This window comes from Podarcis melisellensis (assembly GCF_964234715.1).
Source record: "Podarcis melisellensis genome assembly, chromosome: 1".
NCBI lineage: Eukaryota > Metazoa > Chordata > Lepidosauria > Squamata > Lacertidae > Podarcis > Podarcis melisellensis.
The window spans coordinates 115,812,467-115,838,667 of NC_138528.1; the positions used below are offsets into that span (position 1 = coordinate 115,812,467).

General features: G+C 43.6%; 1 protein-coding gene across 2 annotated transcripts in view; it reads right to left on the minus strand.

Moving 5' to 3' along the window:
- ITGA6 (integrin subunit alpha 6) overlaps positions 1 to 26,201 on the minus strand; it is a 62,448-nt gene that overhangs the window by 27,941 nt on the left and 8,306 nt on the right. For both annotated transcript variants that reach the window (XM_081910577.1, XM_081910576.1), the window contains exons 2-6: positions 12,039 to 12,166; positions 10,470 to 10,549; positions 8,070 to 8,325; positions 3,587 to 3,718; positions 258 to 471 (exon numbers count right to left, since the gene is read on the minus strand). In XM_081910577.1, the coding sequence (XP_081766703.1) occupies positions 258 to 471; positions 3,587 to 3,718; positions 8,070 to 8,325; positions 10,470 to 10,549; positions 12,039 to 12,166 (810 nt within the window). The remainder of the gene's footprint in view (positions 1 to 257; positions 472 to 3,586; positions 3,719 to 8,069; positions 8,326 to 10,469; positions 10,550 to 12,038; positions 12,167 to 26,201) is intronic.

The following is a 26,201-nucleotide window of genomic DNA, read 5'->3' on the forward strand; positions in this document are numbered from 1 at the left end:
AAAACGGGCAGGTTGCTTTTCTTAAAAGCAATGGTGCATTCACACTTTTCTGAGTTTGCCATAACCTAATGAGGAACAGCCTCATTTCTCCCCATAGCTGTCAACTTTTCCCTTTTCTTGCGAGGAATCCTAAGGGAATTTCCCTTCAAAAAAGGGAAATGTTGACAGCTATGTTTCTCCCACTTTGCAAAAAAAGAAAGATACGATCACACTTCCCCATGGTACTAGAAGAAAGAGGAGCCAGAGGGCAGGCTTACTCATCACTGTTGAGGTCTACAACGGCCACATCATAGCCAAAAGAGGAGGCCAGCCCCTCGCCTTCAAATGTGTGCTCAGGAGACAATGCCCGTTGAATGACAGTGTCTTTTTTCAAAAGGACAACCGCTCCACTGTGGTTTGCTCTCGGAGCTCCAGACACGAAAGTGAGCTCGTTCTGCGAAGTGATGCCTTTTCCAGAGTCCAGAGAAAAACCTACCGCACAACATAAAACAGACGAACAGTTGAAGGTGTGGTGCTATTGTAGGGCAAAGCCTCTGTGATTGTTGCTATGTTAAAGGGGTGACTGGAAGCACAGGGTCGATGAAAACCCACCTAACAGGGTCTACACATGTACATTAAAAGCTTAAACCTGTCCTCTCCCAGCAGACACTGAAGCAGACTCAAAGCAGCACATACAGTGGTACCTCAGTTGTCGAACGTAATTCATTCCGGAAGATCCTTCGACTTCCGAAATGTTCAACAACCGAGGCGCAAAGGGCGGCCTGCAAAGTCAGTGGAGAAAATTGGGGGGGCGGGAATGCAGAGGAAGCTTTTCAAATTCTGAGGAGCATTCTAAAACAGAAGTGTTTACTTCCGGGGTTTCGGCGTTCGAAAACCAAAACGTTCGGCTTCCGAGTCGCTCGAAAACCGAGGTACCACTGTATACAGTGCCGATTTCAGAGAGCCACGTTCACAGCAATTTCGTTGTGCTTTCTTCAGACTTTGTAATAAATAAAAATCGATTCAAGCGTTCACTTGCTTTAACAGAGCGCTCCCATGATGTTAAAGGAATGTTAAGACCTCATGAAAAATGTATCATGCTTATGGCGCGATTCCCCCAGGTACTGATGCTGAACGTCTACATTCAGCTCACACAGGTACGGTAAACAATTTGAGCACCCCCTCTTTGGTGCGGCCACCTTCATCTTATTGGCTCCCCTCTATCCACATTTTGGTGGAGCAGTCAACGAGGTCCACAGATTCTCCATCCTTGACCTGCAGGCCCCTAGCCAAGCCAACACCCCAAAAACTCGAGTCCTGAGGATTCTTTTTCGCCCAAAACTTTCAGAAGTTCCCTCGTCTCTTTTGAGCATTTTCCACAACATGCACCAACTTGAAATGGAAAACAAATAACGATGTCTGGAATGTTTGGAATGTAGCGAAGGAAGCGAGATGGACAACCGCTATTCAGAGGTCACAAACCTAGATAGCTATTCATCATCAGATCGGTGGCCTTGCCTACCCTGACGTTGGGAGGCAGTGTTTTGTACACAAACTGATCGGGGCTACCAAAAGACACACTTGTCAGGAAAAGGAGACCTGCAAATGTGGGTGGAGAAAGAAGATGAAGGAAAGAAAGAAAGAAGGACAAGTTAAGCAGAGAGCATAACAACAGACTTAGGGGGAAAACCTGAAGGAGAGCAGAAGTTTTACCAATGGAAATACCGTGGTACCTCAGGTTAAGTACTTAATTTGTTCCGGAGGTCCGTTCTTAACCTGAAGCACCACTTTAGCTAATGGGGCCTCCCGCTGCTGCACGATTTCTCTTCTCATCCTGAAACAAGGTTCTTAACCCGAGGTATTATTTCTGGGTTAGCTGAGTCTGTAACCTGAAGCGTATGTAACCTGAAGCGTATGTAACCCGAGGTACCACTATATAGGCAATCTACATCCTTTAGGGCCTTGCCTGAAGCTACAGGGCATGTGACCTGTTGCCACACAAGAGGTTGGGGGTTAGCGCTCCAACCCTTCAATATCCATTAACACCTGCAGATTTTCACTCATGGCAAATGGGATTCAGATTCGTGGAAACCTCCCCGCTGATCAGATTGCTGTGAGGGTTAAAAAGGTCCTGGATTGTAAAGTTCCTTATTTTTCGCTCTATAAGATGCACCCGACCATAAGACGCACCTTGTTTTAGAGGAGGAGAACAAGAAAAAAAATATTCTCTCCCTCTCTGCGCAGTGCCTAAAGTGGGAGGAGAAACGGAAGGGGCTCCGTTTCTCCTCCCGCTTTGCTGAAGGGGCGCTGAGCAGCTTTCTCTCTCTGCGCGGCGCCTCTCCAGAGAAATGAAGTCAGAACAGCAAGAGGGATCGCTGCGCAGCAAAAGCAGCGATCCCTCTTGCTGTTCTGGCTTCTGGAATAGCCATGCCAAGCCTCTTCAGGGCAGGGGGAGCATTCCTCCCATTGCCCTGAAGAGGCTTCGCGCAGCTATCCCTGAAGCCAGAACAGCAAGAGGGATTGGCGCGCACCGATCCCTCTTGCTCTCCTGGCTTCAGCGAAAGCTGCGCAGCCTGCATTTGCTCCATAAGACACACACACATTTCCCCTTACTTTTTAGAAGGGGAAAGGTACATCTTATAGAGCGAAAAATACGGTGAATACTGTAAAATAAAAGTACGTCTTATAGAGCGAAAAATACGCCTCAGAGCTTTAAAAAAAAATAACGCTATATTAACTCAGCTTACACACGAACAGACTTTTCCTTCCATCCCCTTCATCAGTTTTAATGGCAAAATATCATCCTTGGCCTCAAACGTTCCCCACAAAATCTCATCCCAAAGTGTGCTTTTACAGCTTTTACACTTTTTACCTCAATCCTTAAGGGCCCCTATCCCTTCTTGGAGAGATATGCGCAAACGCCGGTGAGCTGTTTGCCGTTCTTCACCATTTGCATTAAGAAGGAATTATTTTCACCGTTCGTTGCAAAACACCACAATAATTGCACTCAACTGGCACTCAGAAAGCGAGGGCGGACAAAAAGGCAATGTCGACAATTTGCCATATGACACACCAATCTTGGGGGGTTAGCCATTAAAGCACTGCAAAGAGGCCTCAGAAGTTAACTGACAAATTCGGGATCCCTATCCGCTGGAGATATACCATGAACGTCATTTCTTAGCCATCACAATCTTGTTGAGTAACATTAAACTTCCCTGTGCTACACATGTTGAGGTAAAATGGCTTAGGGCTACTAATCCACATACAGTACTTACTGTGTGTGTGTGAAAGAGAAAGACAGAGAGAGAAATAGAGAGAGAAACAGAGAGGTTATAATCACGATGTAGAAATCTGCAAGTCCTCATCGGTGCTCTGAAATGTCTCATTACATTAGCAGCTCTTAGAGGTACCTCAACCAAGAGTGCCATTTTACACTTCAAAGCAGTGGTGGAAATGGCAAAGGAGGGCACAGACAAAAAGCTCTCGGTTTAAATGCAAGCGGGTGGGGAGGGTCCTTAACTGAATTACTTTCCAACAGCGTTTCACTTTATCGCTCCACATTTGGGTAGTGAAATTTCCTCGAGATCTCTGAAGAGCTTCGTCCTACCTAAGTAACTGTTAGATGGAACAGGAACTAGGCTCTCATCAAGCTGGTTCTCCCCGCCAACTTCGTAAGGCCCATCGTCATAGATACCCATTTCAAAATATGACTGATTCCTTTGCTCTGCATGCACCACTCCTAGGGGAAAAAAATATGAAATGGCAAAGAACAAAAAAGTGGGATGAATGACAAAGGAAGGAGGAGCGGGAGGGGAATAAAATAAATTTTAACGCAAACAGAAGACAAAGCAACTATGGTATAATCCTTGTGGGAAAGGGAGGGAGGAACATTGACGCAACACTGAGTAATGGGCCCCATTCTAGACTTGGGTTGAAGTTGCAGGATGCAGCAAATATGTGATGCAATAATAATAATAATAATAATAATAATAATAATAATTATTATTATTATTATTATTATTATTATTATTATTATTATTATTATTATTATTTATTTATACCCCACCCATCTGGCTGGGCTTCCCCAGCCACTCTGGGCGGCTTCCAAAAAAATATTAAAATACTGTAATACATCAAACATTAAAAGCTTCCCTAAACAGGGCTGCCTTCAGATGTCTTCTAAAAGTCTGGTAGTTGTTGTTCTCTTTGACATCTGGTGGGAGGGCGTTCCACAGGGAGGGCGCCACTACCGAGAAGGCCCTCTGCCTGGTTCCCTGTAACTTGGCTTATCGCAGTGAGGGAACCGCTGGACCTCAGTGTCCGGGTAGAACGGTGGGGGTGGAGATGCTCCTTCAGATATACTGGACCGAGGCCGTTTAGGGCTTTAAAGGTCAGCACCAACACTTTGAATTGTGCTTGGAAATGTACTGGGAGCCAATGTAGGTCTTTCAAGACCGGTGTTATATGGTCTCAGCGGCCGCTCCCAGTCTAGCTGCCGCATTCTGGATTAGTTGTAGTTTCCGGGTCACCTTCAAAAGTAGCCCCACGTATTATTATTATTATTATTATTATTATTATTATTATTTAATTAAATTTGTATACCGCCCTATACCTGCAGGTCTCAGGGTGGTTCACAACATAAAATCACAATATACAAACACAAAATACATAATAAAAACAAAACATTCCAATAATCCTCCCCCAACACCTGTTTAAAGGGCGTTAGATATCAATCGGGCAAAGTTCTGTTTACAGAGGAAAGTTTTTGCCTTAAAGGTGGATAACGAAGGCGCCGGCCGAATTTCACTAGAGAGAGCATTCCACGAGTGGGGAGCCACTGCAGAAAAGGCCTGGTCTTGTGCTGCCACCCTCCGGATCTTTCAGGGAGGAGGCACACAAAGAAGGGCCTCAGAAGAGGATCTCAGGGGCCAGGTGGGTTCAGAGAGAGAGAGGTGGTCCTTGAGGTATCGCGGTCCTAAGCTGCGATAACCAAGGAAAATTGGCCAAGTAAGAAGAGAAAGAGAAGGCATAACTTTTCTCTTGTATTGTTCTCTCAACTCCACCACCTTCAATTCTAATGAGAGCACCAACTCTAGGTAAGCTATTTCTTTGGACCATGTGGTGGCTGTCAGAGGAACAAGGGAGCTTGGGGTGCTCTTTTGACACACACCCACACCCTCAAAATGGCCTCTTCCGAGCCCCAGTGTACAAACAGCACAGAACTGGCAACGGCACAATAATGGAAAATGAGTTTTCCTCTGGTGCGCCAAATCATCCTCCAAGAGGGAGGTCCTCGGCACCTTATGTTCCCTCAGTCATCCTCCAGTTTTACTTCCACAACCCTGAGGGTTGATACAAAAAAAGTAAGTGATTTGTGCTGATAATGAAAAGCTAAGTTACTCAGGAAGTCACATTCTGAGTCCAAAGTCCACAGACAGTCATTTAAAACCTGGAATTGTCTTAGCTAAAACAGAAGCCAAGTGATGTGGAACACTGGGTCAAGGTGAGCTTTTTTTTTTAAAGTACGTGGCCTTTCCCAAAGTGGTGCCCTCCAGCTGTTTGGGTCTATAAGTCCCATCGGCCCCCTACCAGCGTGACCAACAGACATGCACTGCAACATGTGAACAAATTGGGACGGGCTGCAGTAACAGGGAGGATCCTGTTTCTCTGTATCTGCAAATGAGAGGTGGCATTTCACAAAGACTCTTCAGCGTGGATGTTTGTTATAAACTTTTTTTTTCAGGCACTAATACCGTAACATTTAAAAATGTCCATTATGTTAAATCCCTGCTGCTGCTGCTGCTGCTGCTGCTGCTGCTTAGGTAAAGAGCCGTCCACTAATTATGAAAACACACTTCTGCACTATTTAGAAAGCAAGCACTTCGGTTTTGACAGGTATACAATATGCTCTCAACTAAACAAACGTGTGTGTTTTTCCTCCGGGCCGTAAAAGAGCACTCTTCAAACCAAGCACTGAGGCAATAAGTACCTGCAATTCAACTAAAGCAATGGCTCTTTATTTGACGCACCGCATCAGGGTGGTCCAGTTTTCAGAATTTGGAAGGGTAAACTCAAGTACACCTTGCGCCAAGGGTCAAGGGTTTTGCATGGTTCATGTGCCGGGCACAGGGGCACGCTGCTATTTTTGCAGAGGAGAAAGGTCAGGGGAGAATAGAAGGCCACAGCTGTTGGCATGACAGAGTGCAGCCAAAAACAACAACAACCTTGTTTTTTTAAAAAAAATAAAGGTGGTATTTCACAGCTTATTAGCCTAAGTAAGCACAAACCAATCCATCGGCTTTTATTTAATTTGGAAGCCACAAAATTCAACAGGATTTATTTATTTATTACTACTACTACTACTACTATTAATGTCTTTTTATTTTTCAAACACTTTCCCCCCAACTGAGTGCATTTTTACTTGGCTACAAAAAAATTAACAGTGATCTCGGCTGTGGCAACTAACCCTTTTTTGTTCGAGAGGCCACATTTACCCTTGGTCAACCCTTTGAGGGCCACATGCATGCAGTGGGTATGGCCACCCTATAAAAGGTCAAGGTAAAGGTAAAGGACCCCGGGATGTTTAAGTTCAGTCAAAGGCGACTATGGGGTTGCAACACTCATCTTGCTTTTCAGGCCGAGGGAGCTGACGTTTGTCCACAGACAGCTTTTCCAGGTCATGTGGCCAGCATGACTAAATGGGACACCGTGACGGAAACCAGAGTGCATGGAAATGCCATTTACCTTCCCACCGCAGCGGTACCTATTTACCTACTTGCACTGGTGTGCTTTTGACTGCTAGGTTGGCAGGAGCTAGGACAGAGCAACGGGAGCTCACCCCGTCGCGGGGATTCAAACTGCCAACCTTCTGATCGGCAAGCCCAAGAGGCTCAGTGGTTTAGACCACAGCACCATCCGTGTCCTGGTAATATATAGTATAGGCTACCCTATACTTTCACATGAGCACACACACACACACACACACAGCGGGTGGAGATTACATTAGGGCTGGGCGATATATCAATATATCATCCAAAACTGGTTTGAAGTCCATATCGTGATATCCGTTTCATAATTTTTGACCTGGCAATATATGGCAAATCATGATGCCTGTGTGTGAGTGCAAAAATCACAATGTAAGGAAAACCGTGAAGCCAACCGATGCTTCTCTCGATTCCTGCAGCCCGTTAACTCTGCTGGTTCAGCTCTCCCTCGCCTCCTGCAGACGGGAGCGAATCTCAAGAGCAATCGCCAGCAAAAATCACTATGCTGGAAAAGCCATGAAGCCGGCCCATGCCTCTTTGTAGCTCCACCCTTATTTCAGACATTGTGATATATCCGTTTATTGCAATGTTTAGCTGGTGATATATCACGATGTTGAAAACCAGGTATCGCCCAGTCCTAGCGATAAAATGCCTTTCGGTTCTCAGCTGATCTATGGATGTTTATGGGGGCAGGGAAATGTGGGAACTACTGGCCTAGATAGACCAATGATCTGACTCAGCATAAAGCACTTTCATGTAATTTAGTGAAAGCACCAATTCGGGAGCATGAAAAGCAGATACAGTGGTTCACCTTGGTTCTTGAACTTAAACCGTTTCTGGGAGTCCGTTCAACTCCTGAAACCGTTCAAAAACCAAGGCGCGGCTTCCAATTGGCTGCAGGAGCTTCCTGCACTCAATCGGAAGCTGTGCCGGACGTTCGGATTCCAAAAAAAGTTCGCGAACTTCCAGATATCACTTCCAGGTTTGTGGTGTTTGGGAGCTGATTCTTTTCGGGAGCCAAGCCGTTTGAGTACCAGGGTACCACTGTACACCTAACGTTTTGATTTTGGGGGAAAGAGCATCAATGTAGGTGTGTGGGGGGGTATACAGATCAGGAATCTACAAATAACAAAGTTGTCGATACTGAAACAGCAGACAGACAGACAACAGAAATCATAGAATCGTAGCACTGGAAGAGATCACGAGGGTCATCTAATCCATCCCCATTTTGCCCAACGTAGGGCTCAAATCCACAACCCTGAGATTCAGAGTTTCATGCTCTACTGACTATGCTACCTCGCAGGAGAAGAAAAATCCAAGCCATACCTTTCCAGTTATAAGCACCCGGTGCCCCGAACACAACATAATGAAAATCTCTGGTAAAAGTGGCAGCTACGCCTTGCTGGCAGGAGCCAAACTTCTCGTGGCCTCGCAACCGGCCATCGCAAAAGCTCCAATCCTCGCCACCCATTTCCTCGCTGCTGGAGAGGTCCTGATTCAGCACGTAGCACTTTCCAATGATATCTCGGGTTTCCTGGATCGTGTTGACGTACTGCCTTTTCTCATAGCGATGGGCACAAGTCTGCAAGGCATTAAGAACACCGTAGGCAATAAGCAAAGCTGAGCTGCCTTATCCGCAAAAGAAATGAAAAGTGGCCACTGGCACTTCAGCAGGGCAACTATATGGAGGTTGGCAGGGCTGAGGAATTAAGAGGGTACAATCCTAGACTGGCTGACATCAAGTTCTCTGATACTGAATGCTTCTGCGCTGAACAGCCAACAGGCTGCCATATCAAAGGACAGATGACTTTTAAATCATCTGGAAGTATGCGTTTTTATTTTGCCTCACAATATTTTTTCATTAGAACAGTTACGGGAAGTATCAGGGAAGCATTCACCAGTTTGATGGCATTATTATTATTATTATTATTATTATTATTATTATTATTATTATTATTATTATTATAATACCGCTTTATACCTGGGGGTCTCACGGTGGTTCACAGGATAAAATGAAGATACAGTGGTACCTCGGGTTACATACGCTTCAGGTTACAGACTCCGCTAACCCAGAAACAGTGCTTCAGGTTAAGAACTTTGCTTCAGGATGAGAACAGAAATCGTGCTCCAGCGGCGCAGCAGCAGCGGTTTCAGGTTAAGAATGGACCTCCGGAACGAATTAAGTACTTAACCCGAGGTACCACTGTATAAGACCATAAAATACATAATAAAAATAAAAACAACAACCCAACAGCCCCCCTCAAAAAACAACACATTTTAAAAGGGCAAGGGATGTAAATCAAATCAACCCAAGGCCTGGTTAAAAAGGAACGTTTTTGCCTGGTACCTAAAGGTGTATGTATAATGAAGGCGCCAGGCGAACTTCCCTGGGGAGAGCATTCCACAGACGGGGAGCCACTGCAGAGAAGGCCCCGTTCTCATGTTGCCACCCTTTGAACCTCTTGAGAAGGGGGCAAACAAAGGAGGGGCTCAGAAGATGATCTCAGGTTCTGGGTAGGTTCACATGGGAAGAGGTGGTCCTGAGCCGTTTAAGGCTTTATAGGTCAAAACCAGCACTTTGAGTTGGGCCCAGAAACTAATTGGTAACCAGTGCAGTTGGACCAGGATCGGTGCAATATGCTCAAACCTGGCTGCTGAATTCTGCACTAGCAAAAGAACCTTTTTAAAGGTTCTGGGAATGCGTTCTCTTTTCCTTAGAATATGAATGTTGCAATAGTACCCGACAACCACTGTGACTAAGAATCAAGAGAAGTATAGATAGGATGCAGGTGAAACCTGTAATAAAATGTTGCAGTGTGGAGAGCTGTTGTTCCGATTTCCAACCACTCCATTTCCACCCCACAACATTCAGTCGCCATTCCATGGCCACTCAGCATGCTTACTCCCCATTGGACTGTTTCATGGGTTCCTCCCCACTAGGACCCCCACCCTAAATATTTTTGTGCTTCTGCAGCTTCCAGGTTTCCTTCAAGCCTGCTCTGGCTTCATAATGGTGGCCGATAGTAATATAATAGTAGCCATTCTTGACCTCGTAACCAATGGCATTCACGGTCCAAAAACTGGAAATAGAGGAAATTATTTCTCAGGTTGATTCCTGTTGTTGTTGTTTAGTCGTTCAGTCGTGTCCGACTCTTCGTGACCCCATGGACCAGAGCACGCCAGGCACTCCTGTCTTCCACTGCCTCCCACAGTTTGGTCAAACTCATGCTGGTAGCTTCGAGAACACTGTCCAACCATCTCATCCTCTGTCGTCCCCTTCTCCTTCTGCCCCCCATCTTTCCCAACATCAGGGTCTTCTCCAGGGAGTCTTCTCTTCTCATGAGGTGGCCAAAGGATTGGAGCCTCAGCTTCAGGATCTGTCCTTCCAGTGAGCACTCAGGGCTGATTTCCTTCAGAATGGATAGGTTTGATCTTCTTGCAGTCCACGGGACTCTCAAGAGTCTCCTCCAGCACCATAATTCAAAAGCATCAATTCTTCGGCGATCAGCCTTCTTTATGGTCCAGCTCTCACTTCCATACATCACTACTGGGAAAACCATAGCTTTAACTATATAGCTTTAACCATAGCTTTAACTATACGGACCTTTGTTGGCAAGGTAATATCTCTCTTGATTCCTAGTATTTTTCAATTAAAAATAAATAAAAATGTAGTGAGAAATACCATTAACAAAATGTTTGCCGACTGGTGATTCACGGAGAACTTACCACGACTTTCCCCCCAGGCCCTTGACTCTGGACAGTAACGCCCATCCATTGGTCCTCCTTACTTTCTTTACTCAGATCAGCTGAAAAATTATCACAAGGTGATTTTGGTTGTTTTAAAAAAAACACACACCCAACTTCTAAAATAACATTTCTCTAGTGACTTACAAACATGTTATTTTAATTACGACTCCGCTGACAGGTAAGGCTACAATTCTATACACAATTTACCTGGAGGAAAGTCTCGCTGGACTCAGTGGGGTTTACTTCCGAGTAGGCATGCATACAATTGCACTATATATTCGTTCAGTACCTGAAACTGTCTTTAGATGGCAGTGTTTGCCTACAATATTCACACAGGACGTTTCAAATGAGCATCACTACCACATTTCGGTCTGGGAATATTAATATTATATTCAATTTTGAGAGGATTAAGTGATTTGCAGAGCTATATGATGAAGCTGTGACTCCTCTAGTGCCTTAATTGAGTTTTTTTTTTTTAAAGAAAGACCCAAAAATTGTTAAGCTCCCCCGCCCCCCGGAGAAACCGGAAAGTTGTGTTTCCACACACACACACGCCCATGTCAATTCTGCCTTTGAAATCCTAGTAATGTCTGGGAAAATCCAAACGTAATGGCAGTGAGAGTAAGGGAAGCCCTCCCAGGGTGAGAGACTGGAAGAAAAAGGAACGCTTCCAGGTGAAAGCTGGAAGTGTCCTCCAGTTTCTGCGTGAGACAAAGGTTAAGAGCTACCTCTTGAGAGAGGGTGTTTTTCTTTCCCTTTGTATGTTTTTCTTTTAGTATAATTATTATTATTAATAATAATAATAATAATAATAATAATAATAATAATAATAATAATAATAATATTGGGTGACTGTTGGGTGACTCCCAACAGAAATAACAACAACAACAACAATTTCTCCAGTCACTCTGGGCAGCTCCCAACAAAATAATAAAAATACAATAAAACATCAGAGATTAAAAAATTTCCCTAAACGGCTGCCTTCAGATGTCTTCTAAAAGTCAGATAGCTGTTTATTTCCTTGACATCTGATGGGAGGGCATTCGCCCACTGCCTGATTCCCTGTAATCTTGCTTCTTGCAGGGAGGGAACCACCAGAAGTCCCTCAGAGCTGGACCTCAGTGTCCGGGCAGAACGATGTGGGTGGGGATACTGGGCCAAGGCCGTTTAGGACTTTAAAGGTCAGCACCAACATTTGTTGTGTTATTTATCTTCTTGCATTATGAAAAGGCTTTAATAAAAACTTGGCTTTATTAAAAAGGACACAAGCATCAGGAAGTTCTTCGGCGTAACCTTCCTAGAAATGAATGAGAGTCGCCCAATAGCATACCAGGCTGATTTAGGAAAATATGGGTTCTGTGCCCATGTCTCAGTCAGAGCACCATGGCACTGTTGTCAAATAATGGTCAATAACTTCCCAGAGCATAAATTAAAGCAACAAATAAGATTCCAACCCTCCCAAATAGTTTATTATTTTTTTTAAAAAAATGAGCGTTTGAACCTTGCGTGGAACAGAACAGAATGAAGTCTAGATATTGCTGAGCTCACCTTTCTCATCGAATTTTATCCGTGTGCATTTTGCATTTGGAGTTGTGATGTCACAGCTGTACAACCCTCCAGTTCTATTGGCTAGCTGTGACGGGAAACCTCTTTCTCGAGGGGCACCAACCAGCAACCTGTTGAGAGACAAACAGCAGAACTCCGTCTGAGGAATGGACAGTGGGGAAATTTCGCAACAGCTTAGTTCTCGAACGTTTTGAATCTCGAACGCCGCAAACCCAGAAGTGACTGTTCTGGTTTGTGAACTATTTTTGGAAGCTGAACGTCCGACGGGGCTTCCGCAGCTTCTGATTGGCTGCAGGAGCTTCCTGCAGCCAATCATAAGCCATGCTTTGGTTTCCAAATGTTTTGGAAGTCAAATGGACTTCCAGAATGGATTCCGTTCGACTTCCAAGGTACGACTGTATGTATACATTTTACATTTATTTGTTTTACAATTCTGCTTCTGTCTAGTTTGGATGGCACCGGCTGTTTCCCACAAATAACATATTGCATAGAAAGAAGAGGAGTTTCAAGAGGGCTGGAGGAAATTTAAGGACTATTTGAATAAATATTGTAATATAAAAAATTAGAAATTACTTGAAAGAAACAAATAGGCCTAGGATTAAACCAAGTTATAATTAAATAAATGGGATTTAGAATGTTAAGAAAAGTGAATAAGATGGTCTATAATTGGAAATTGTTTTAGTTTAATAATGATATTGGAAAGCTGTTACTTCTAATTACAAGGAAACTCAGAAGGGAGGGATTTGAGGAAGTCAACCAAGATGTTTAAAAGGTTGGATTTGTGAAGAATTAAGTTTGTTGTTATTGTTTATTGTTCCCTTTTTTTTCTTTCTTCTTTTTCTGTTTCTGTGTGTCATTTTGCTTTGTGGTTTGTGTTATCATTGTGGAAAATCTAATAACAAATTTATTGAAAAGGGGGAAAAACGTATTGCAGGACGTGTGAGAGATTTGCTTGGAGCACCAACTTGGAGCTGTTCTTTGCATGGTGGACACGGTGCCAATATAAATGTTGCTGCATTCCACCCCCCTTCCCAGCTCTAGCCTACTCCAGGTGCAACAAGCCTATATTGTCCTAAAACTGGACTTGGGTCTTATCTACAAGTTCAGCAGAACAAGGTGGCAAGAGTAATGGTCTGATAGCAGTATGGATCAGACCGCTTCAGACAGCAGGTAACCATGTCTGTTGATTTTTAAATGCTGCTCCAACTCCCTCCAAATAAAAAGCCAGCAGAGCAGGCCTAGTGAACTCTGGTGAGCTAATCTCCAATGGATTTTTTTATTTGGAATGAGGTTTTGAATAGAAAAAGGACTAAGATAAGTGTGGCCTGGTGAGAGTCTTAAAGGGCAGATAGAGATGCCTTGAAGGCTGCTTTTGACCCCCACCCAAAGCCAGACCCCATCACTCTACCCCAGGCATGTCCAAAGTCCATTTGGGGGGCCTAATCCGGCCCCTGTGGCAGTTTATTTCTTGGGGTAAAATCCTAAAAAATGTCAACAACGTTGGTTGGCCCTCACGGCCCTTCCCTTCATCAAATCTGGCCCTCTTTGAAAAAAGTTTGGACACCACTACCCTACACAAATCTGGAGGGGGCGTCCATAAAACGGCTGGATGATGCCTTGTACGCCTCCTTTCGACAAAACCTGCCGTCAAGCAGGTGCCAAACGTATTGCTCTGCTTTCCTTTGGATCACATCGGCGAGGCCGAGAGGGGAAGAAGAAGAGTTTGGATTTGACATCCCGCTTTATCACTACCCGAAGGAGTCTCAAAGCGGCTAACAATCTCCTTTCCCTTCCTCCCCCACAACAAGCACTCTGTGAGGTGAGTGGGGCTGAGAGACTTCAGAGAAGTGTGACTAGCCCAAGGTCACCCAGCAGCTGCATGTGGAGGAGCGGGGAAGCGAACCTGGTTCACCAGATTATGAGTCCACCGCTCTTAACCACTGCACCACACCAGGGAGGAGTCTTGTCGTCTGGGAAGCCCAGGACTTCCATATACAGTGGTACCTCAGGTTAAGTCCTTAATTCAGGTCCGTTCTAAACCTGAAACTGTTCTTAACCTGAAGCACCACTTTAGCTAATGGGGCCTCCTGCTGCTGCCGCGCCGCTGGAGCACAATTTCTGTTCTCATCCTGAAGCAAAGTTCTTAACCTGAAGCACTATTTCTGGGTTAGCGGAGTATGTAACCTGAAGCGTATGTAACCTGAAGCATATGTAACCTGAGGTACCATTGTACGGGGCCCCAGGCTTGTGCCACAGGGAGGTCCCTTCGGTGCTGCTAATGCAGCCATTGGACTTCAACCCCAGAGGCGCACTCCATTGTCTTTTGAGACAAGATGGATGTCAACGACGAGTCCAATCCTGAATATGGCAGCACCACACATTTACTTGCTAGAAACGGTCCCTGTTTCGAAGCAGGACTCGCCACTTCTGCTATGAAGGGTCAGTGGGAGGAGAAATATGTAGACAGTCAGGGTCAAATGTATATCCAAGGTGGTCTCCCAACTACCCTTGGTAACCTCATCACTGGATGTTTGTCTCTGCATATTCTCTCTCTGGACAGGCCTGTTTCATTCAGCTGCCCTGACATGCAGTCTCTGAAAGACCCGTCCTCCATGGAAATGTCTAATCTAATCCCTTTCTTTAAAAGTCATTAAAAGCCAGAGGCCATGCCCACATTTTATGACCATGAATTCAATAAATTAATCAACACTGTCTGAAGTGCTTCCTTTTGTTTGTCTGTACCGCCTGTCAATCCATTTCACTGGATTTTTCACAACCTGTATTATTATGAATAACCATTGAATCATCTTCCTCTTCAGCTCCTTGGAAAGAAAGTAAAAACTTCTCCAAAAAAGATTCCCTGGAACTGCTGTACCTTCAAGTTCCACTGAATTCAGTGGCATTTACTTGTAAGACAGAAAGCACAGGATCAGACCGAAAGAAGTCAAATGTAGAAGAAACCAAAGTTATTAAATATATATGTGTACAGTGGTACCTCAGGTTAAATACTTAATTCGTTCTAGAGGTCCGTTCTTAACCTGAAACTGTTCTTAACCTGAAGACCACTTTAGCTAATGGGGCCTCCTGCTGCACGATTTCTGTTCTCATCCTGAAGCAAAGTTCTTAACCCAAGGTACTATTTCTGGGTTAGCAGAGGCTGTAACCTGAAGCATATGTAACCTGAGGTACCACTGTATAAGTGTGTGTGTGTGTGTGTAATACGTGCATACAAATATATTTTCCTTTTACTTTTTAAGAAAGGGAGGAAATGAAATATGCCTACAAGTTTCTTTTATAGCACATATATTTAAAGGGCAATAAAAGAGGAATCAAGGTGAAATTTATCACATGCCGCTGATAAGCACGCTAGTGGCTGTTGGCTGACAGGACTGGGTGTTCCCTAAGCAAATATGCATTTCCTTTTGAACTTCAACCCACCCACACACAGTGTGTGTGTCTAACTGACTTGGGTTTGTCTTGAGGAACATTCTCAGGACAATTCAAAAATTTTATCGAGCTCCACCTTGTTGCTGGCTTAACCTAAGTAGGCTTAAAGTTCTCTGGACCACCACCGTTGGTCAACGAAAAACCTGTCTGGGTGGCAGGACGGAAAGAGAATTGAGAAAACCCACAGCTTTTATTCCTGCGACCCTTAAAATCTTGATTGCTACACCACCTTATGAAACCCAAAGGCAACAGGTTCATTTTTGACAACAACTTTCAATGACTATTTATTGGACTATTCATTGGAAAGACCGTGAGACACAAAACCCCGACCAGGTATACACGATTCGCTATTGCCAATCGTTCCAATTCACAATAGTAGTCTAGAGTTGGGATATGCTGTCTTTAAGGATAGTCTCTAAGAAGACCTAAATGTTAGAGAAACACAAATATATAAGACTAAGGGCTCCCACCCCTGCTTGCCACCCTCCCTTCTTCCACATTCCCTTTTCCCTTTTCACCTGACCAATGTCCCCTTCGTTTACATTTTGACCATCCCCAATTCCTATATTGTGCAGAATGGACCTCCTAGTTAAGGCGGTATTGGTAGGAACACAGAACACAGTGATCAATAGGGTATATAAAGGGTGAGGTGCCTATCTTTCAGGTATTCTGGTTCCAAACTGTGTAGGGCTTTCTACACCCAAACCAAAGGTTGGTAGCTAAATTCCCACTGAAATCAATAGCAAGGCCTGAGCTGTAATTGTCTTTCAGAGTGAAATATTCGGCGCCAAACCATTCATTTGATAGCTGTGTTTTCGGTATGGCTCTCCTCCGTCGCTGTAAGACCTCTTTTATTTTTACCTCATTTTTATTCTGCTTCCATCTCACTTTGGTTTTACTAGTTCTTTTCCCAATTATAATGGGACTGCCTGGTAAATCCTCTCTGGCTAGATTTTTAACAAGAAAGAAAAAGGAATAGTGGAAATTGCCACACTTTGTGGCTTTACAAAATGTTAGTCTGTATTAGGTTGCCAAAGAACTGAGAAAGTGAAGCGGACAATGTCCTGTTTTATTTTTGTTGCGATGGGGGACCCAGACAGGATGGAGCTGGATCTAGAAAGCACTCTGTTCTGTTATTAGACATACGATAAATGATAAAAAGAAGTTTATTATGTTAACAGCTTTGTTGCAGCTCTATTTATACAATCATGTAAGAATTTTTTTTTGAAATTTTAAAAATTACATAACTGCTTTTAAGTACATACATACATATTTATTCACACTCTTGATTTCTCTGGAGTCTATGATTATATGGAAAAAAATTAGTGCTGTTCAGTTGAGTGAATGGTCCCCAAACTGTAACAAGCAATAGTCCACAAGAATCCTACCTCCACTTAGAATTGCTAGGACAGCTGGTTTTTCTACACCTATTTCCATGGAAACTTTGGTATCCACTCACGTTTTTAAGTGACAGAGAGGATGCTGAAATAAGTTGTCAATGCCATATTGAAATGAGACAGCAAAGCAACAATATATGATAGTTAAACAGCATTGCTGGCTATCAGTTTGTTTTCTGGCACAATTCAGTATGTTGGTTGTGATCCACAAAGCATTAAATGGTCTCCATATGAGCCTGCCTGGTTGTTAAAAATTCCCACCAGGGTCCAACCTTTAGTACTTTCTCCCTCTCGCTACCCCTTTCCAAGGCAAGGTGGCTGGCTAACAGAGACTTCTTGGTGGTGGTGGTTCTCCCCAAATTTGCACATCCATTACCATGATGGTTTTCCAAGCACAAGGCATTAAAAGCAAAACAAATAAAAGCAGTGTTTGAAAGAGTAGGGTGCTTGTTAATGCTGCTCTTTCTGAGTTTTTTGCTTTTTGCTGCTGTTATTGAGGTTGACTTACGTTTTCAATGTTAGAGCATTCTTAAAAGTCTGCTTTTTATATTTGCATGCTGCTCTGCGCTACTCCTTTGTGGAGAGGGAAAGAAGGGAATAACTTTTTAACAGCAACAACACAAGGGCAAGATTGCTCTGGAGCTGACAGCTAATACAACATTTCTATCTTTCAGAGAACAAAAAGGCATAGAAAAAGAGGAACGAGGGCGGCCAGACAGGGTAGCTAAAGAGAAACACCATCACTGACTGTGGGTTGATTAACTTAGCCTTTCCAGAAAAGTTTCATCACAACTAGTTAAATTTTAGCTAATCCCATTAAATTTCAAATTCTCAGTTCAGATGCTTTCCTTATTAGGCTAGCTAGCTCTGGCTATTGTTTTGTTTTTTAAAGAAATGATGACCCTTTTATACAAAGGAATGATTCATTCATTAACAACTTCACTGAAGACAAAAGGTTTACATTTAAGGAAGAGACAGGATTGTGTTGCCTGTCTCTGGCTGCATGGCAAAGGTCTGCCCATCTGTCTCTTTGTGTCTACATCAGCCTAGTCTGAAAAGGAAGAACAGAACAGCTGGTTTTTCGTTTTCCCTTGCCTCTCTCTTTACTATCTCTTGTACGCACCCGTTCTTGGATTTAGCTATTTTTAATAGTTCCAACAGAGGCTACTGAATTAGGAACCAGTGCTCCTTTAGCACTCAGCCCAGTTGAAAAGAAATGTATTATTGGTCAGGCCCAGTGGGGGGAGTACATTATAACAGAGGGATGCATTTGGAACCTATCAAATATGCACAGAATCAAGGGGTTGGTTTTTTTTAGCACAGTCTCCACTCTGCACTCTTTCCCCTGGGGCTTTGAAGGGCTATCTTCTATTTAGAGACAAGTCTCACTGTATTCAGCGGATATTGCTTCCAAGTAAGTAGACCAAAGCTTGCAGCCTTACTTAATTCCACAAACTAATGCTTCGTTTGTCTTTCAGGTTTCATAACTGGACTGAAACGCATCCTTGTGCATTGCAATTGCAGAATGTAATCTAGAATCTGGAGGTCTTCATTTCAGGAATCTAGATTCGCCTGCACACACAACTTTGACCTTGATTCAGTAAACACTTTGATGGACCCAACTCTCTGTTTATACTGTTCTGCTATCCTTGTCTTGGCTTCCATTTGCTATATTCCAAGTAGAATACTACCGTAGATGTGTTGTCCTACCCACATCTCAAATGTACTTGCAGCAGTATGCTTGCTGAGAGGAACACCATACAGCAGGAGCTGAGAACCCTTTTTTCACCCAGAAGGCAGCATTCCCTTATGGGCAACTCTCCAGGGGTCATGTGCCAACAGTGGGTGGAGCTAGAGGCAAAAGTGGGTGGAGCAATGAGTGTAAATTTTACCTTTGTAGAGTAGGCTGGTTTCTACAAACAAACACACACCTCTATACGCTCCAACCTGGCAGGCATTTTCAGAGTTCAAAAACATGTTCTAGGAAGGTATAATAATAATAATAATAATAATAAATAAATAAATAAATAAATAAATAATATTTATACCCCGCCCATCTGGCTGGGTTTCCCCAGCCACTCTGGGCGGCTTCCTACTGAATAAAGCATCAAACATTAAAAACTTCCCTAAACAGGGCCGCTTTCAGTTGTCTTTTACAAGTAAAATAGTTGCTAATTGCCTTGACATCTGCTGAGAGGGCGTTCCACAGGGCAGGTGCCACTACCGAGGAGCCCCTCTGCTGGTTCCCTGTGAGCTCACTTCTCGCAGTGAGGGAACCACCAAAAGGCCCTTGGAGCTGGACCTCAGTGTCTGGGCTGGACGATGGGGGTGGAGACGCTCCTTCAGGTATACTGGACCGAGGCCGTTTAGGACTTTAAAGGTCAGCACCAACACTTTGAATTGTGCTGGGAAACGTGCTGGGAGCCGATGAAGATCTTTCAGAACCGGTGTTATATGGTCTCGGCAGCCACTCCCAAAAGCATTGAAGACTGTGAAGCAAGACCAGTGAGGGGTGAAGTCTGGAGAGCTGCAATTGAGCCCCTGAACCTGAGGTTTCCTATCCCTGCTGTACAACATTGTACACTGGGCTTCTGCAGGGGGGTCGTGACCACCCCCCTGTGTCACAGCCTTATCTTAGACGGGTTGCAAAAACAGCAGTACAATAAGTAAAGATGGGGGTCCCCAAATGCACTCTTGGGCTAAAGGTGGATTCTGGTTTTCGAAGACCACAGCATAAAAAAGATGTAAGTCTGTAATTATGGACATGCACCAGCCAGTCACAGATCCCTTAACAGGTGGAAATGCTTATCTCCAGTTGACGATTTATGGTCTTTGCTACAATGGCCAGGAGCCATCAAACTGGTAGCACACCTTCTATGAGTCAGTCCTCCGTCTAGGCACGTCCCAGTGCAGTTTCTAGACACACTTTCCCCCCTCGGAGCCACTTTTCATACGATGAGAACATCGCTTTAAGTTTTATCGGGATATACGAGGTTGATTTATATGTTAATAAAATAAGATGTGCATTGATATTCTGTACACTGATCTCTGATCTCAGTGCTGCCTCTGCCAAATCCTTACGCAAATGAAGATGACAGAACCAATGTATAATAACCTAAAGCTACTTAACTTAGCCGTTATAATTGAATTGAATTCCAGTAAGGATTATATACTTCCACTTCGTCACCACAGTGTAATACCCCGCCTGTCTTAAATAAAATTACAGGCAGCTTTAAAACTGTCACGGCATCAAACACAGCACAGTAACCTTGTTTAGATGTCATGGTCAAAGTATCAGGATCATGTCTCATGCCCTACATGCTCCATCGTTATCTTTCCTTTTCTCCTCATGAACTCTGATTTCCACCCCACCCCATCCCACAATTCCATGGTAATCTAGTTTACCACAATCTCCAAATCAAGCAAACTATTGCTGCCACAAACCATAGTTTGCCTACAAACCACAACTGAAAACCCATTCCAAACCATGGTTTCTATTTTCGATTGAGAGGGGAACTACAGTTAGTGGCAATGGCCTTTTGCCTGATTTGGACTTCACAGCGAGCTACATTTATTGTGAACCAGGAAGGGCAGGAGACAATTGGAGAGGCCCTGGACCCCAATGTTCAAAGCATGGCTTGCTCATGAACTTTCTTCCCTCCCATTTTTTGCTGTGTTATATCTTTTTAGTTCATGAACCTGAGGGCAGGGACCATTTCAGCACTGATTTGTGTAAGCCACACAGAGAGTGGCTTACATAAATAAATGGCATACATACATAAATGAATGACATCTGAACCAAGGTGATGTCTGGCAAGAACTGAAGTAGAAAATCCAACGAACTATTTCAAATCTCCGGGGTTTCTAAAATTTATAATGAAGGTGGAAAATCTCCATATTTTAGATCCTTTACTCAGTTTAAGAGTACAGTGGTACCTTGGTTCTCGAACGGCTTAGTTGCCGAACAAATCGGCTCCTGAACGCCGCTAACCCAGAAGTTAGTGTTCCGGTTTGCGAACATTTTTCGGAAGCCCAACATCCAACACGGCTTTTGCTTGAGTGCAGGAAGCTCCTGCAGCCAATCGGAAGCCGCACCTTGGTTTTCAAACGGTTTTGGGAGTCGAACAGACTCCTGGAATGGATTAAGTTCGAGAGCCAAGGTACCACTGTAACATTCTTTTTGTGCAGAGCTTCAGAGCAAGGATAAACCCAGCCATGACTTGTAGTATTAAAGCCAACTGGCCCGCGACCATTCACCCCCAACACTGCATGCAATTTTTGGCCTGAATACATGGAGAGGTGAGTGAAATTGCTCTGCTTTCAAGTATTTCTGAGAAAGGATTTTCAGGAGCATCGTTCCTCAAAGAGCTGTTCTACATAGCTGGTTCAATCCTGCAGCTCTGCATTTAACTGCAACTGCCACATCTGCAGGGTAAAGGCGGTTGCCCTCATATCCTGCTCGCGAGCTCACCAGAAGCATCTAATTGGCCACTGCCGGAAACAGGATGCTAGGCTTGATCTAGCAAGGCTTTTCTTTGGGTTATCTGCTCTTATGTAAAACATGCATCTGGAATGGCATGGGAGGGAAAGCAGCTTAGCAGGAATTGTGAATGGGAAATCAGGTGGCTGGGAAAGAATTAAGCACCTTCTCCTTTTATTGCTCAAAATCACACTTTTCTCTGTACACTTTTCTCCTTTCTCAGAGGAAATGGGGGGGTGAACTGTGGGGGGCTGTTCCTTTATTTGATCCCAGTATTAAACTCGGGATTTCAAATATGAGTTACTCACCAGCAATGTTGAAGAATCTTAAGCATGTAAAACTTTACAGGAAAGATTAAGTGAAAATTCGGAGAGAACTAGAGATTACCATGGTTTTAAAAAATGAAACCAATTGCTGAGCCCTCATTCAGAGTGTGGGGTGAATGAGAGCATTGTCTTAGCAAGAATTCCAAGAAGCAGTTAGTGAAAACAGCTTCTGGGACATGACGAGTGGACAATTCCTGTCACAATCTAAAGCCTAAAGTAGACTGGTGCTGCTCCGAATTATTTTTGAGGCCCAGCATTTGCCCAAAGAGCAGCCATTTCACCGCCGACATTCTGCTGCTGCTGTTTGGCAGGGTGGAGGGGGAAGAGAGCGAAAGTGTGCATGATGCTTAGGCAACAAATGAACCAATGCTCCCTGCCGCAACGGCCATTTCACGACATGCCAAAGCCGTGGCAAGACTTTGGCTCCTACCCAGTGCTGAGCGAGCACATTTATTCATTATTTTCCGCCGATCAGAGGGGAACACTCACAAGATGACTCACCAAAACCAAATCTACCAAAAGGGGAAGGACTATAGGTCAGTGGTAGGGCAGATGGTTCATGTAGAAGGCCCCACCCCCACCCCAGTTTCATCCTCAGCATATCCAGGTAGGGGCAGGGAATGTCTCCAGCCTCAACACTTGCTCCCTGAGCTAGATGGACCCAATGGTCTGATTCAGTGTAAAGCAGCTTTCTATACTTTGAGGCCGAATAATCCAAATCTCCAGCTGCGGAGCAGTGAGGAAGATCAACTGCTGCACCCAAAGCTCCACCAGCTCATGCTGGCCAGGGTGGAAAATTGGAGGGAGGGTTGATGTTGTCGTGCTATTTATTTATCTATTTTTGCTGCACCAGCTCCAGGCCTGAAGACTGGGCCTCTCAGTGGATCCATGGGGCTTTGGGTGCAATATCAGTATGAAGAAACATGGCATCAATTTTCTGAATCATTATCAGTGCATATTCGGCAAAGTCTTGCTAATCTAAACAGACTTCCGCCAAGCTCCTCTCTACTCTTGCAGGAGGCCTTGTATCTCATTTGTTTTATTTATTGTGAAGATCCAATTGCCCGGCAAAAAACAGGTGGGGTTGGTTCACAGATTGAAAGCTCATGCCAAATACAGAAGCCAGCTGTCACTTGAATTAAACCCCCACGGTAGAACTGGACTCTGACATCTTGACGCAACTCTTTTTTTTTAAACAAATAAATAATGTCACTTTTCAAAAGCCACAAATGAGCTCTGAGGATTGTTACACCCGCTCATCCTGATAGGTGAAACAAATGCCTCCACCCTTATCAAGTCTCTCTTACTCAATGAGGTTGTGGTGTATAGAGATGAAATTAGGAAGAGCGATTGATCCTTTCCAAAAATAAAAATAAAATGGGGGGAAAGCTAGGGTGTGAATGGAAGACTGTACAGGTCAAGCACAGCTGGGAACCTGAAATACAATCTTCTTCGAATTAAAGCTCTCAAGGTCACAAAATCAAATTAGTCCCGAACCACCAATCCTATTCTCTTGTTAGCACTGCTAAAAGATTCTCAGATTCTGCCTGAGACCGTGACTATAGATGGCTCCTTGCATTATTTTATTCTGTTTGTAAGTCACCTTGGGGACCATAGATGGAAAAATGGAGTTTAAATCTTTTAAGTAAGTGAACAAAATAAAGTGGATTAGAATCACTACACATTTAATTAAGGTATGCTCAAGTTCACTTAAACTCAAAATAGTTGCAACCCAGTAGCATGCTTTACAGCACAATTCTGTGCACATGTAGTTGGAAGTAAGACTTACTGATTTTAATGGAACTTGACTCCAAGTAAGTGTGTATAGGATTGCAGCCATATGCCACACTTTATTTTCCACAAGCAAGATGGATGAACTGCAGCAAACACTGTTTTCTTTTCATCTGATACATGCTTATGAAAGGATTTCCCCAAATACCTGCATTCATTACTACTTTATTCAGGATACATGGATCAGAATTATCCTCCCAGTTGTGCACACTGGTTATATTTGTCACACAACCCATGCTTCCTATCTTTTTTAAACAAACAACAACACAACAACATCTATACATACTCGCAGAAACTTCTGAGTCGTAGAAAAAGTAAGCTGATAAATACAAACAAAAATAAAAAACAATTTGTAACACAAAGTAAAAGATATGGCTGAGCATGTAGTTGCTATTCCAAGATATTATAATGTCCATTTTTCAAAAAGCTTACAGGCAATGACGCAACTGCACACATGCACATTACACCGAACCCAGAGGTGACCTGAAAATGTCGCAAAAAGGGGTGGAACAGGCGGTTTGCAGGTTTTTTTCAATGGGTGTTCCAATTCTACACAATTTCATGTCAGTGCACAGTGCCTCAGAACGCAAATTGAACGCTGCCTGTATTTGGTGTTTAGTAGCCAGTCTTTTATACAACACCACACTTTTTATACACACTTTAAAAGATTCATGTATGCATTAAGACTACTCAACCTGTGTGAAGATAAAGCTTATCTATGAGCAGTGCGTTACAAGAGAAACTAATCTGTTTTTTAAGAAATCTCATGACCTCCCCTAACGGGCCAATACTTCAGAGCTGTGAGACTCACTTAAGTGTTTATGAGTAGAAGTTAAAATATACAGAAGCACAAGAAACAAAATTATCTTTTGGTATGCCCAAGCACATGACACAACTGCAACATGGACACACAGCAACCCACTGAACATCTGTACATGTTTTAAGGACATAAGAAAAATGTGCTGGATCAGGCCAAAGGCCTTTCTAGTCCAGTATCCTGTTCTCACAGTGGCCTACGGGAAGCCTGCATTTAGAGCCCGACTCAAGTGCAATATTTGTGATTCCCAACAACTGGAATTCATTTTCTTAGAAACAAAATCTACTTGTGTGGCGCAGTCACATCACACAAGGCCACACATGTGCAGTTTCAACTTTCGCCCTGGCCATATTCTTATGCCTCCATGACTGCCTTCCCCTCCCCCACTGAGTCACCTATGACAAATTGCCAGCTGCCTCACAGGTCTTATTTTTCAGCTACAAAAGATAATTGGGGAGGTGGGTGTGATGGCTGTTTTTTTTTTTAAGAGCAAAGAGATATTTGATACACATTCTACTCTCTCCTGCCCGCTCTCCAGATTTTGCAGGTGCAAGAGTGACTTCTGCTCTTTTGCATATGTGGAAAAACACAAGCGCCGTGAAGTACTAACGCACAAATCTCGCCCACAATTAGAAATGTATGCTCAAGACAAATCTGACCATGGGAGAGATCTGTGTATCACCAGAGCATGTACTGAATTTTCTTCAGTTATACAGAGGGAGGAAATGATTCCTGACCAAAAAAACAACCACCGCCATACAAATTAACCTAAATAATGCCCCCTATCTTGTTCTTCAGGCCACAGAGTTGTTAGGCGGGCTCAGACCTAGCTAGCTGTTTTTAACAGGAAACAAAGAAACCACCAGTTTATCTACCGGTAATTCAGCATATGCACATTTGCTGCGTATAGGAACTCTTTTAAGGCAGGGTGTGCAAGCAATCCGTTTGCAAACAATTCATGGCTCTTATAAATCAACTGAAGTCCCTGTATGTCAACTAGTGCTTTACACACATAGCACTTAAATCGCTGCACACCAAACATTGCTTCCCATACACACTAACACACACACACTTTAACATCCCCACTCCAAACTTTCTGTGGGACTTGCATGGGATTTGCAAACAAGAAGTCACAAGGAAACAAATGGAGGTGACAGAGCAGCTGAACTAGACAGATTGCACCTTAAATTTGTGTTTACATTTGGTACTTTTTTGAGATTAACAAACATTTCCACTCGTTCCAGCAAGGGCCTTGTGGAGAACACTGCAGTGTGTCACAGAGTTAATCCTGATTCTCTTGAAGGAGAAAAGGATAATGTCGCTAACATTTGGTGTGTCTGTGAGGAGAAGTGACTGGATGTTAAGATTTGGATGAGGGGAAACACATTGTTGTGAATACAAGCCCTTAAGTTCTCTCGACCTTGAGTAAATCACTATCTCCTTGTCTTTCTTACTTCAGAGGGCGGTCATGAGGACATGTTGTAACCTGCTTGGTGCCCCTTGACAGAAATAAGAATGCTGAATTGAGATTTTGATTTCAAACCATCAACCAAATGTTCATCTTTGGGCCACTGGTTTGTGTTGGTTGCCAGTTCGTTTCTGGGCACAATTTAAGGTGCTCACATTAGTGTTTCAATGATTTTCACCCCAAATGCACTATCAGATGTCAAGGAAATAAACAACTATCTGACTTTTAGAAGACATCTGAAGGCAACCCTGTATCGGGAAATTTTTTAATGTCTAATGCACCAGGAAACAATACTATTTGGGAGACAGTAGCCAATATATATTCCTGACTACCAAGATTGCCCAAGATTCTTATCAACTGGCAAACAGGTTCTGGTATTTTGTTTTGAAGTAGTAATATTAATACTTAATATCTGTATA